Source organism: Eschrichtius robustus, chromosome 5 (assembly GCF_028021215.1).
Source record: "Eschrichtius robustus isolate mEscRob2 chromosome 5, mEscRob2.pri, whole genome shotgun sequence".
Taxonomy (NCBI): Eukaryota; Metazoa; Chordata; class Mammalia; order Artiodactyla; family Eschrichtiidae; genus Eschrichtius; species Eschrichtius robustus.
In genome coordinates, this window is record NC_090828.1 from 140,387,482 (window position 1) to 140,401,301 (window position 13,820).

The window sequence follows — 13,820 nt, forward strand, 5'->3', positions numbered from 1 at the left end:
GCAATTTGATTATGATGTGCTTTGGTGTAGTTTCCTTCATGTTTCTCTTGCTTAGGGTTCTCTGAGCTTCCTGAATGTGTGGGTTTATAATTATCATCAAATTCGGAATTTTTTCAGCCATTACTTCTTCAAAATCCCCATCTTCATCACTTTTGGTGACTCCAATTATGCATGTATTGGGCCATTTGAGGTTGTCCACAGCTCACTGATACTACAGTCTTTTTATATATTCTTTTTTTGTTTGTTTCATTTGGATAGTTTCTACTGCTATATATTCAAGTTCACTGACCTTTTCTTCTGCAATGTTCAATCTGCCATTAATCCCATGCACTGTATTTTTCATTTTAAACATTGTATTTTTCTTGGACATTGTATTTCTTTAGGACTTTGACTTGGGCATTTAAATATCTTTCAGTCTCCACCTAACATGTTCAAGTTTTTCCTCTAGCTTACTGAAGATAGAACTGTTTCAGTGTTCTTGTCTAGTAATTCTATCACTTGTGTCCTTCTGGGTCAGTTTCAATCAACTGACTTTTCTCCTTATATGGGTTGTAGTTTCCTTCTCTTTTGTGTGCCTGATAATTTTTTTATAGCTTTATTGAGATAAAATTGACATATAATATTGTGTAAGTTTAAGGTGTACAATATGATTTGATAGATGTATATATTGTGAAATGGTTACTACAATAAGGTTAGTTAACAAATCCTTCACCTCACATGTTTACTTTTGTATGTGTGTGGTAAGAACATTTAAGATGTACACTTTTAGCAACTTGCATATGTACAATACAGTATTGTTAACTGTATTCACCATGCTGTACATTAAATCCCCAGAACTTATTGATCTCATAACTGGAAGTTTGTACTCTTTTAGCAACATTTCCTCCACCCCTAACCCCTAGCAACCACCAATCTGCTCTCTATTTCTGAGTTCAGCTTTTTTAAGATTCCACATATAAGTGAGATCATACAGTTTTTTTGTCTTTCTCTGACGCATTTCACTTAGCATAAAGTCCTCGAAGTTCATCCATATTGCTGCAAATGGCAGGATTTCCTTTTTCATGGTTGAACAATATTCATATACACATACATACACACACACACACACACACACACACACACACACACACATTTTTCTTTCTCCATTTGTCTGTCAATGAACACTTAGGGGTTGATTCTTTATCTCGGCTATTGTAAATAATGCTGCAATGAACATGGGAGTGCACATATCTTTTTGAAATAGTGGTTTCATTTCCTTCAGCTATATACCCAGAAGTGAGATTATTGGATCATATGCTAATTCAATTTTAAATTTTATGAGGAACTTCCACACAGTTTCGCACAGTGGCTGCACCAATTTACATTCCCACCAACAATGTACAAGGGCTCCCTTTTCTCCACACCCTCGCAGGTACTTGTTACGTCTTGTCTTCTTGATGATAGCCATTCTAACACTTGTGAGGTGATATCTTACTGTGGTTTTGATTTGCATTTCCCTGATGATTTAGTGATCTTGAGCAATTTTTCATGTGCCTGTTGGCCATTTGTATGCCTCCTGGAAAAATGCTTATTCAGGTCCTTTGCCCATTTGTTAATTGAGTTATTTGGTTTTTGTTTGCTATTAAGTTGTATGAGTTTCTTATGTATTCTGGATCTTAACCCCTGATCAGTTATATGATTTGCAAATATTTTCTCTCATTCCACAGTTTGCCTTTTCACTGTGTTGTTTCTTTTGCTGTGAAGAAGCTTTTTAGTTTGATGGAGTCCCACTTGTTTATTTTTGCCTTTGTTGCTTGTGCTTTTGGTGTCATAGCCAAAAAATCATTGCCAAGACCAATGTCAAAGAGCTTTTTCCCTATGTCTTCTTCTAGGAGCTTTATCATTTCAGGTCTTATAGCCAAGTCTTTAATCCATTTTGAGTTAATTTTTGTGAGTGGTGTAAGAGAGTGGTCCAGTTTCATTCTTTTGCATTTGAATATCCAATTTTCCCAACACTACTGAAGAGACATGTGCCTAATAATTTCTGACTGGATGAACAACATTGTGAATATTATCTTGCTGGGTGCTTGATACGTTTGTATCCATAAAAACATTCTTGAGCTTTGATCTCTACAACATGGTTAAGTTACTTGTGAACAGTTTAATCCTTTCAGGTCTTGCTTTTTAGCTTTGTGGTGGGATCAGAACAACACTTAGTCTATGGTTAATTTCCTTCCCCTCTGTTGTGCACCATCACTCTTAGTCCTCTACTCAGTGCCCTGTGAATTATGAGGTTTTGGGAGTAGGCACTATCCTCTGCCCTCTGTGACCTCTGGGAATGTTCCTCCTAATCTTTTTAGGTGGTCTGTTCCTTGGCCTCTCAGATATTCTCCTCACACATGACTGTCAGTATTCACCTCTGGAGATCACTCACCATACTTTACTGCCTGTTATCCAACATCTTTAGGGCTGCTGTTTCATATATTTTGTCTGGTGCTTTAGTTATTTCAGATGCAAAGGGCCCTGTCATTCCAATTTGGCAGGTAGCTCCCATTACTTTTTAAAAATTTAGTGGGTTTGGTTGCTTTGTTTAAAAAACTGTCATTTGTGTGTCCCTTTCCCCTACTGCCATTTCCTCTGTATTTACAGTTTTAGTATCTGCATATTAACAAAATGCCAACTGCGATTCAGCGGATGACTCAGGACGAGGGGAAGGGGACTTGGGGGAAAAGGACAAGATGAAGATCACCATACTTAGAAATCAAAATTCAGAACTGATTTCCCCCCAATAGAGGGGTCATGTAGGCAAGCCTAAATAATTTCACATGAACTTATTTCTGCTAAATGAGTCATTAACTTTGAGTAGATTATTACAAATGTTGTCTTAAAAAAAAAACTGCCAATACACCATACAAGCATTAACACAAACAAACAAGAAGAGGAAAACATAACATTAAAAATGATGTTTTCACATAATACCTTCTGTTGCCATGCCCCAACTTCCCATCTTCTGCCTCACCCCAAGAGTAAACTTCTCCTTCTGAAGAGAGGGCAAGACAGTGTTTTCCTCCTGAGTTCACAGCTACTTTCTTAATAAACACATGCTGAATGGATTCAAGTAATGTTGGGGTAGATACCGACTCTGTCCCTCCAATTCCTAGTCTGCCGCCTGCACCATACCCAGTGGCATACAGCTAAGACAAGAAAAAGTAATATAAACATCAGATTTTTATCTAAATATATTTCAGTAAATAATAAACCGATTAGTTCATTTTAGTAATTAATAACCTATATTTTAGTAATTAATAAACCAAATCAACGCTCTAGATATCTTTACCACAGAAATATAAAATTAAAAATTAAAAATCACAGGAATGTTTAAGACTTTATTTTTGCTTTATCAGATCTCTAAAAATTAAAGAAAAAGTTATAATTAATAGAAACCCCAAATTCAGAAAATGTATTTTGAAAACATGGTCTCTTCCCTGGAAGCATTTCTATTTTTGTCTAGAATAGCAACTACAATTAATACCAAGAAAAATAAAAACGATTTAATTAGCTACTATATGCAAATCCCAGATAAATAACACCTACAGAAACACCCATATGACAATTATACATATACTTAGTACTTCAGCAAGGCAGCATACAAATCACACAGTAGAATATACTACTTTTCTTTCATTCTAAGTGGGTAATTGATTTGGGACACAAAACATCTTTATCATAAAAAAAAAAAAAAAAAACAAGATGGCCATTTCCAGATGCATGTCAAACACCCCTCCTATAACAATTTAAATGCTGTTTCATATTGTTTCAAATGTTCTGCTGCACTGACACAACAGTACGGAAACTTCAAGGACTAAAACAGGAAGTGAAACCAAGAATTCAGATGGTTAAATGAACCCAAAGTCAGCCTCCCCGGGAAGGTTTTAAGGCTCTCGAGTGCACCGGGTATGGGCAGTGAGGCACCAAGCCTAAAGGGAGACTCTAGAAAGGAGAGGCTCTGAAGCACTTCCCCTCACTCAGACTGTGAATGAGAACTAAGAAGAAAACAAAGAAAGTTGCCTTTCTCAAAACTTAGGACTGAATGAGAGGGTGGAAAATCTCTCCTGAGAATTCATAACCACAAAAGCTGGTCCATGAGTTGGTTTTCAGTCTGAATTAATGCTACCTATGGTCTAAATTCCATAGGTAGAGAATTTAATTTACAATGGCTTAAGTTGGTAGTACCCGGGGTCACAAATTCTCGTTTGATTAGTGACTTCAAACTAGGCCCCTGACACCACAAACTTCTTAACCAGCACAAGCAGGAGACAACACTATGAAAAAGTGAAAACGTGCTGCCTTCTTCTTTTACTTTCTCTTCATTTAGATACTGCCTGATCCCTCCTCAGTCTTCTGTCTGGAACTCCTCCTCTCAGACACCTTTCATGGAGCTATTTCCAGGCAGTTTTCCATGCTTCAAAATCGTCCCATCCTATCAGAACTTTATTGTTCAGAGTCCCATTCCTGTGAGATATTTAGCTTTCTAAGATGTTAGTAGATTCTGATAGTTTAGGATATCATCTTTTAAAATGTGTCCATTAAATGTATAAACCCTGTAATAAAATACCTTAGCTGAGAGAAATCAAAAGCAAAACAAAACGAAACACACAAAAAACAAACAAAAATAACTAGGCCTCAAAGAATTTCTACATCAAATTTTCCAAGGAAAATGGTCAGCTCATAGTTTTAAAAATTCCCATTATCTAAAAGGAAGGAAGGCACCATGAGAGAGAGTCAGAAGAAAAAAAGTCCAATATTATGTTTAAAGAAATAAAAGCTTGAAAGTATCCCCAAGGAATACGAGACCATAAGGTAACCCAAAGCAGAACTTCCAGAAATTAAAAAAACATAGTTGAAACAAAAAACCCAGAAGTATTAAACAGAAGATTATAAACAGGTGAAGAAATCAGACAACTAGAAAATGGATCTAAGTAAATTATCTAGCATATGGCACAGAAACACAAAGAGAAGAGGAAATAGAAAAGAAGAGAGAATTTGGGATAGACCTCCTCACCTGAACGTCAATCAGAACTCAGAGTTTTAGGTAAAGATCATACAGAGAATATGGAAGAGGCAATATTTGAAAAAATAATGTCTGAGAATTTACCAGAGTTGTTAAAAGACCACTTCTCAGAGCCAAGAAGCCCACCCCTCATCCCTCACCACCTGGCAGAAACAAAACAACACAAAAAAGGGCAGGAAAAGTAAAAAGAAACTGACATCTAAATATATTCTAGTGAAACTGTAGATCACTAAAGAAAGACCTTGAAAGCAGCTACAAAGAAAAGATTTACTACCTTCATTTGGGTAAAAATTAATCTGACTGCTGACATCCTATTAGCAACAACGAATGCCAAAAACCAGAAGAATAAAACCTTTAATAGGCTGACTGAAAAATAATGGTCAACTGAAAATGTTATACTCTAGAACAGGGCTTGGCAAATCAGGCCCACCGCCTGATTTTGCCACACCCATTCATTTACATATTCTCCACAATTCATAATTGCAACAGAGACCAGACTATATGATTCCCATAGCCAAAAATACTATCCTTTACCTAGAAAAAGGACAAAACTAAGATATTTTTAAATAAACAACAAAAACAATCAGGAGATTAACCAACAATAGACTCTCACAAAAGGAAACTGAAAATATACACTTAAAGTAGAAGAAAAATGATTGCAAATATAAGATCTGAAACATATGAAATAATTGGTGAGCAAAGATGTGTATAACATTTGGGTAAATCCAGAAAACACACGGTCTATATAAAACAACAATAATAATAATGCCTATCATTCGGGGAACAGGTTAGTGCCAAAACACAGGATAACAAAGGATCAGCCTTTTTAATTTGAGAGGAGTATAGAAATACTAATTAACTTTAGATTTTAAATATACATGTTAAAATCACCAGGAAACAACTAAGAGACATAATTCTCCAGAAAACAGAAAAAGAGAGCTACGCTTCAACCCTTGCTATGAGGCTAGCCTGACCTTGATACTTTTGGCGGGCAGCCTCTGACATGGTTCCCAAGAGTCCCTGCTTGCAGGGATTCCCGCCCCTATGTAATCCCTTCTTGGATGTGGGCTAGACCTAGTGACTCTCTTCTAATGGACAGAATACAGCAACAGAGATGGAGTGTCACTTCTGGAGTAGCTCACACAAGACTGTGACTTCTGTCTTACTCTCACGCTCTCCTGCCTTCTCCCTTGCTCGCTCTGATGAATCCAGCTGCCACGTAGTGAGATAGCAAAGAGCTGAGAGCAACCTTAGCCAACAGGTCATGGGGAGCTGAATTTTCCTCAGGCCAGCCTTGCAGCAACTGCAGCCTGACGAGAGATTCTGGGCTGGAGGCCCAAGCTAAGCCACCCGGAGAAACTGTGAAATAATAAATGTGTATTGTTTTACGCTAACTGTTGTAAGTTAAACAGATAACTAACATATTGGGTTGGCCAAAAGGTTCTTTCGTTTTTTTCTGTAAGATGGCTCTACTAGAGCTTAGTTGTCTTTAACTTCATTTGAAACAATTTTGTTAGACTGTATTGGGACAGCTGTCATATCAGTGTGCATTTAAAAAAAAAATCAAAATTGGTGCATTTTTGTGTAGCCATTCTAATACTGAAGATGGAGGGGGGAAAAAGCAACATTTTTGGCACATTATGCTTTATTATTTCAAGAAAGGTAAAAACGCAACTGAAATGCAAAAAAAGATTTGTGCAGTGTATGGAGAAGGTGCTGTGACCGACTGAACATGTCAAAAGTGGTTTGCAAAGTTTCATGCTGGAGATTTCTCGCTGGACCATGCTCCACAGTCAGGAAGACCAGTTGAAGTTGACAGCGATCAAATCAAGACATTCACTGAGAACAATCAACATTGTACAACAAGGGAGATAGCCGACATACTCAAAATATCCAAAACAAGCACTGAAAATCATTTGCAGCAGCTTGGCTATGTTAATCACTTTGATGTTTGGGTTCCACCTTGGTTAAGCAAAAAAAAAAAAACCTTCTTGACCGTATTTCCACATGTGATTCTCTACTGAAATGTAACAAAAATGTTCTGTTTTTAAAACAAATTGTGATGGATGGTGAAAAGTCGATACTGTACAACAATGCGTAACGGAAGAGATCGTGGGGCAAGCGAAATGAACCACCAACAACCACACCAAAGGCTGGTCTTCATCCAAAGAAGGTGATGTTGTGTATATGGTGGGACTGGAAGGGAGTCCTCTATTATGAGCTCCTTCTCGAAAACCAAATGATTAATTCCGACAAGTACCGCTCCCAATTAGACCAACTGACAGCAGGACTCAACCAAAAGCGTCCAGAATTAGTCAACAGAAAACGCATAATCTTCCATCAGGATAACGCAAGACCGCATGTTTCTTTGATGACCAGGCAAAAACTGTTACAGCTTGGCTGGGAAGTTCTGATTCATCTGCCGTATTCACCAGACATTGCACCTTCAGATTTCCATTTATTTTGGTTTTTACAAAATCCTCTTAATGGAAAAAATGTCAATTCCCTGAATACTGTAAAAGACACCTGGAACAGTTCTTTGCTCAAAAAGGTAAAAAGTTTTGGGAAGATGGAATCATGAAGTTGCCCGAAAAATGGCAGAAGGCAGTGGAACAAAACCGTGAATACATTGTTCAATAAAGTTCTTGGTGAAAATGAAAAATGTGTCTTTTATTTTTAACCTAAAAACCGAAGGAACTTTTTGGCCAATCCAATAGTACCATAACCAGACATGGAGTGGGTAAGACAAGAATATTATGATGATTGCACTCATGATCCTGGATCTCCCAAAAATCCCAAACGCAAACCAAAAAAATATGAAACAGAACCTGACCAAGTAAGGTTTTTCCAAAGAATGCAAGACTATCTGATATAAGGAAAACAATTAATCCAATTCACTATATTAATCCACTAAAGGAGAAAAACATCTGTATGATTATTTTTTAAACATAGGAAGAATGCTTGACGAAAGTCAGTACCTATTCCTAAACAGGAAAAAGAAGGGAACTTCCTTAATCTGATACAGGGCATCTACCAAAACCCCACAGTAAGTGTGTAAAGCATTCCATCACAGTGTTTCCTTTGCAGCCTGGATCAAGCCAAGAACAGGCCCACTACCACCCCTGTTCAATACTGTACTGCAGCACCCACCAGCCTGATGAGCTCCATTTCTCCCAAGCAGAGGAGAAAAGTAAAAGTAAAAGACAGGTGAACTGGAAAGGAAGGAACAAAATTTATTTACAGAACATGGCTTTATAAAGAAGATACAAAACAGTTTGAGATACTAAGAAAGAAAAGAGTATAATAAGGTCACTAGACATAACGTCAATATATAAATACTAACGATTTCCATGTAGCAGTAGCAATTAATTTTTTAAAAGACAGCATTATGATAGCAAACAAAAAAGGAATACATACGTTTAACGAACTGATATGCAAACAATTATAACACGCTTTTGTATGTATGCTGCATCTCAAAATAAAAAATTCTAAAACCACAGAACTCATTAAAGATTATACAGAAATACTTCAGAATGATAACTGCTTCCAGCACACCATAAGCACTGTGTACATAATCTTGAGATAATGTTTTAGCACAGAATCGTTATACATGCTGTGAACCAAACAAATGCCCTCCAGCCACAGCTGTCTCAGTTTCCGTGTCAGTATGACACAGGAAATGCACCTTCTTACCTTCCCATCAGCTGTCACTGCAAAGAGCGTCTGCTCGCCTCCAATTAACTGCACGGGTCTGAGAGCTGCAAGGGCTTCACATGGAGTGGGGACTTTAACTTTTGCACCTTCGATGCCCCCAAGCTGACCCCTATGATTATGACCCCAACCATAAATGGTTCCACTGCCGCCAGCAGAAAGAGTCCAGTCATCTGGTCGCCTGTAACAAACATTAAGAGAACAATTGACATGGGAAAGAACTGCACGTGAAGCACCATTCTCTCACAGACAACATCGTTTCTTGTTTCTGATATAGTAAACCTGTTCATCCACTGCACAAGTTGTTCATCTTGCTCTCTTCTAAAAATGCCGTGGCTCTCGTGGAGAACATCCATGTTTTCACCGTCTGCCATTAATTCACGAATTTTCTTAGCCACCTGGACAACGTAATTATGAGATTATACATCAAACACTCATCTCTCAAGAATAAAATAAAAAATACTAAGGTAAGAAGACAGGAGAGGAGGTCTCCCCACCCAAGAATATGAGGGAATGCCAACATCAACATCGTGACTTTACAGTTAATAAGCAAAACCAACATGATTATATCACGTTGAAGATATTTTAAAATGTTCTGGACAGTATCATTATATCTTTACTAAAAATAAACTTTAACTGAAATTTACAGTATCAGTTTATTCATCTTCACCTATGTGCTTTTTTCTTTATGATATTCCTTGGCAAGAGAAATGTTACTGTGTCTCATAATATTGGCATCTTTTTACACTATAAAGAAAACACTGTGCATCCCAAAAGTGGTTCCAAAGTAACATGCAATACCTCATCGAGAAACAGACGGGGCAGCGGTGTTCTCTTGTCCAGGGCCACAGCAACACGGGAGGCCATGCAGTACCTTCGGAACCAAGCCCACTTGTGCGTCTCAGCACAGCAAGGGAGTGTGTCTAATTCCAGGTCACAAGCGAGAGCTACTAGTACCTGCAGCCACCACAAATTAACAACACAGGGACACTCAGAGACACGGCTAACATTCCACTTCACCAACACTGCCTGCCAAAGACGGCCCCCACGCAGGCTCCCTGTGGGTCCTCCTTCAGAATTCCTCATGCCAGGCTGACTGCCACGTGCCCAGCAAGGGTCTTAGCATCACCAGTGATGTGGATTACTCCTACCCAGTTACTAGCGATGCACCTGACAACAGGATCTCAGATCAGACCACTGCTACAACACTTGACACCTAAATCAAGGCATCTGAAAGCACACTGATACTTAAAGTACAAGGGCTTAGATCACACAGTTACTCCGGAAACTTTTTCATATTCAACTTCAGCAATAGCTACACCTGTCCTCAGGGGTGCCTGATACTTGATGCACTGCGCTTGCTGGCTCTCTGTGGCTCTCTCATCACTTCAGAACAAGTCAAGTATTACCTTGAAGAATGGGCTGTGGAGCAGCTGTTTGCCACCTCTCACGATAGGATCTTCATATTCAAACTGCCTTTGCAAAGCTTCTGGAAGGCCTTTCACCAGAGCAGCAAGAGCACTGCCTGAAAAACTCTGCAGAAAACAACCAAATTATAACCTATCCCAGGAAGCCAAATGCAGGGGAGGTGAGCGTTTTGTTCCTGTGAGTCAAATGCTTTATTACATTGATACTGTTCTCCCCTAAAACATGTGATTGATACTTTCAAATAGGAAAAAAATCTAAAAGGACATGATGAACATGAAAATAAGAAAGAAGAACATGAAAATTCACCTCAGAATGTTTGGTCTTAATTTCAGCATAGCAACTCGCAGGGAACCAGAAAGGAACTTTCTGGCCTACAAACCTCCATCTCCAACATGGTTAAGATCAAGAATTCTTTTCATAGTAACTATTTCATCCAGCAAAGGGGATGTGGTGAGTCAGACTCATAAAGTCCAACAGACAATCCTATTCTCACAGTCATCAACATAGGGCTGTTCTTAAAATCAAAGCCCAGCCTGAACTCAATATAGTAGCAATATAAGGGAGTCTGGATGCAAAAAAAGCTGTCTATTCCTATGTGAAATTTCCCAACTCTTCTCGGTGATTTAGAAGTTTACATTATTAAAGCAACACTTTAGTCCCAAAGGATCACACGACTAGAAACTGTAATGTGATGTTTCGTACCAAAGCCCTCGTTTCCCCATCATCTCCAAGTAGCCTGTTTATGTTAATTGATTGCCCAAATTCAGTTGTAAGAAGCTTCCTTAATCTCTGAAGGGCCCACATTCTGTGACTGGCAGCTGAAATGAGAAGACAGAAAATGTCAGAGGATGACCGTTTTTCTCACGGAGTAAGACAGACCTGACAACGGAGGTGCCATTTACCTAAGGCGCTCAGCTGTGCGCACGCTGCCAGAGAGGCTGCAAGGCGCGGGATGATGCTTCTGCTTGAGGCAAGGTTGAGCCGGAAGTCCAGCAGACAGGTTACTAAGTCCATGGACGGACAGGAAAGGACGCAGCGATCAGAAAGGAGGTCCTTAGGGCCTGAGAAAAGAGCACTATTAATGTCCCCTTGCTGGACAGGGCGAGAGCTACCCCACAAGGAGACCTGGACAGATTCAACCAACAGTGAGTGGGCCTCATCCCCCTGGATGCCACGGTTAGAGGGGCGCCTGGGGTGCCACCACTGTCTTGCACATAACTACGCTCTGTACACTGACATTGTACCTGAAAACTCAAGTGGCTTCAGAGCTGCAACCAGCAGCAGCTGGGAAACTCTGGGTGCGGACGGAGGGCTAGCACCCAGCAGGCAGACAGCTGCAGCAGCTCACTGCAGTTCTCATCTCTGCCACGGTGGGGCCTGGGCAGTGCTGGCTCCCAGCACCACACGAGAAGGCAGACCACAAAGTACTAAGTGAAAATGACAGGCGTGTTTCCCTCGCGTGGGTCATCAAGCCTTGGTGGCCATAAGCCTCCTCCTCACCTGCAGCTGGCATGATGGGGTAGACTGTGAAGCGCCAGCCCCATCCATTCACAGACCCGTCACTGATGAACTTCCACTTCAACTCATCCCCCGGGATGCGCAGCTCGCTGGACCAGTCAGACCACTCCCGGCCTGGTGGACAAAAGCACACTGCTGTTGGGTCCACCCATCATCAGATCAACATCAGCTTCTTTAGATACAAAGCAAAGTCATTCACGCTGTGTCTGAAGAACAGCTGGCTCCTCCAGCCCACTCCCCATGTGCGTTCACACCATGCCCTTCAACTCACACTGTGGCAAGCAGTTGGGAAGTGGAGGGCAGGCAGGCACTGCTCCAACAGAGACACTCACACACAACCACGATGCTGTGTGAGAGGCCCGCAGACAGCCCGTGCTCACACCCGGGGTCGGGGCCGCAGGGAGGTTCTCGGGGAAGGTCTGATGTAATGGTTGTTACCCAGGCAACAAAGCAGAAAAGCCCCGGTCTTCCCCAAAGAGGGTGCAAATGTTCAAAGGCGCAGGGGGCACCCCTGTGGCACAGGGGCAGCTCAGCAAGGAAGAGCCACCCTCAAGGGAGAGTGGAGCAGCCCAGCCAGAGCCCAGGGCCTGGCGTGCCATGGAGAGGAGCCGGAGAGACAGGCGTGGGGCGTGCCACCCCAACCCGGCTTCTACTTGGAAGCGCCATCGGTCAGCGGCGTGGGAGTAGCCTGGAGGGAATCTTGGTGGAAGCAGAGAAACCAGGGGGAACATCTCACAACACTACTGAAAACTACATCGACATTTGTCAAACTGCCAGAAAAAAATCCATGCTCATCTGTGACACCACTTCATCTGAAGTAATGTCTTGTGAGTAAAACTCTACTGGGTCACAGCCAGGCCCATGGTTTACATTCGGTCTGTGGCTGTCTTCGCTACAAAGGCAGAGGGGAGTAGTTAATGTCAAGAAACGTCTGCTGACCCTTGCTCCAGGTGAAGGATAAAGAAGTCTGAAGAGATCTGCGCACGCGCACACACACACACACACACACACACCCCCGCACTGATGATTCTAAAAAGCCCAGTGAAGAGCATTTAACAAGCCCCTAGACAGAGTGATTTGCTCTCGCTCAGCCTCACGTTGAGCATGCGGTTGCTCAACCTCCTGAAGCACGTGAGCAGAGTGGAGAGAGGCCCAAAGGAGACATCTCTCGCCCACCCCAGTGCTGTCCACCACACGCGCAGAACACTTCCTCCGCGTGGAGCCCAAGTCCTCACTGCAACCAACTAAAAACCAAAAGCCTTTAAAGCCTTGTAGCGTGTCAACATTTACCTGGCATGAGCCTGGCACTACCACACACCTTACAGCACCGTCTCCACTGTCTGGCTGAGACTGGGCCCCAGACGGCCTATGCTCCCAACAAGGACCCGCGCTCACACTAGTCACCCAGTAATCCCACCCAACAGTGGTTAGGGGCAAACACCACTTGAATAATTATCTTACTGAAAGTACTGGGAAGAGGCAGATAAACCTACTGTATTTTGCAGCTGGATCACTTATGGTCCCTTCCTTAAGTCTTACATGAGAATGAAGCAGTAGTAATGTTCTGTTTAGTAATGCTAACGGTTCCCTTCTACAAAGCAAGCTCAACTCGCTTCCCACCTGACCGCACGGAGACAATCCTGTTGACTCCGTCCATGACTGTGAGAGGGTCGTGGCGCCTCTCTGTGGAGCACTGCCGGTCAAACTCCACCCTGAGTCCTTCTGCGCCTGGAGGACAAGTGAGCACAAAACACAAAGTAACGATTCCCACTCAACATACCACAGACAAGGCCAAAAGCCACACAGAAGCAGTGAGACTAAAATGATGTGTAACAGCTAATGAAAAGCAAAAACTCAGGAAGAACTAACCTCAAAAAATACGAACCTAAGACTGAGCACCCCTCTCTCCCACCCTGCCTCCCACAAAAGAATTCACCTGTGATGGAAACGCCTGAAGACATTCTCACTTGGCCAACTGGTTTTGTGGTCTCACTTCTGGGCACATTTTCATGCTGCAGCCCCAGCTGTGAGACCATGCTTTATTATCCTGCCCACCCCCATATTTAAAAAGCCATATAAAATCACATGCACCAAGCATTTAGCATTAGATCTA

At 41.4% G+C, this 13,820-nt stretch overlaps 1 protein-coding gene across 7 annotated transcripts in view; it reads right to left on the reverse strand.

Moving 5' to 3' along the window:
• Window positions 1-13,820, reverse strand: part of HERC2 (HECT and RLD domain containing E3 ubiquitin protein ligase 2) — a 218,099-nt gene that overhangs the window by 23,873 nt on the left and 180,406 nt on the right. For all 7 annotated transcript variants that reach the window (XM_068545354.1, XM_068545356.1, XM_068545353.1 and 4 more), the window contains 9 exons: window positions 13,328-13,435; window positions 11,690-11,821; window positions 11,092-11,250; window positions 10,892-11,007; window positions 10,171-10,296; window positions 9,563-9,718; window positions 9,044-9,159; window positions 8,744-8,942; window positions 2,959-3,173 (listed from right to left, as the gene is read on the reverse strand). In XM_068545354.1, the coding sequence (XP_068401455.1) occupies window positions 2,959-3,173; window positions 8,744-8,942; window positions 9,044-9,159; window positions 9,563-9,718; window positions 10,171-10,296; window positions 10,892-11,007; window positions 11,092-11,250; window positions 11,690-11,821; window positions 13,328-13,435 (1,327 nt within the window). The remainder of the gene's footprint in view (window positions 1-2,958; window positions 3,174-8,743; window positions 8,943-9,043; window positions 9,160-9,562; window positions 9,719-10,170; window positions 10,297-10,891; window positions 11,008-11,091; window positions 11,251-11,689; window positions 11,822-13,327; window positions 13,436-13,820) is intronic.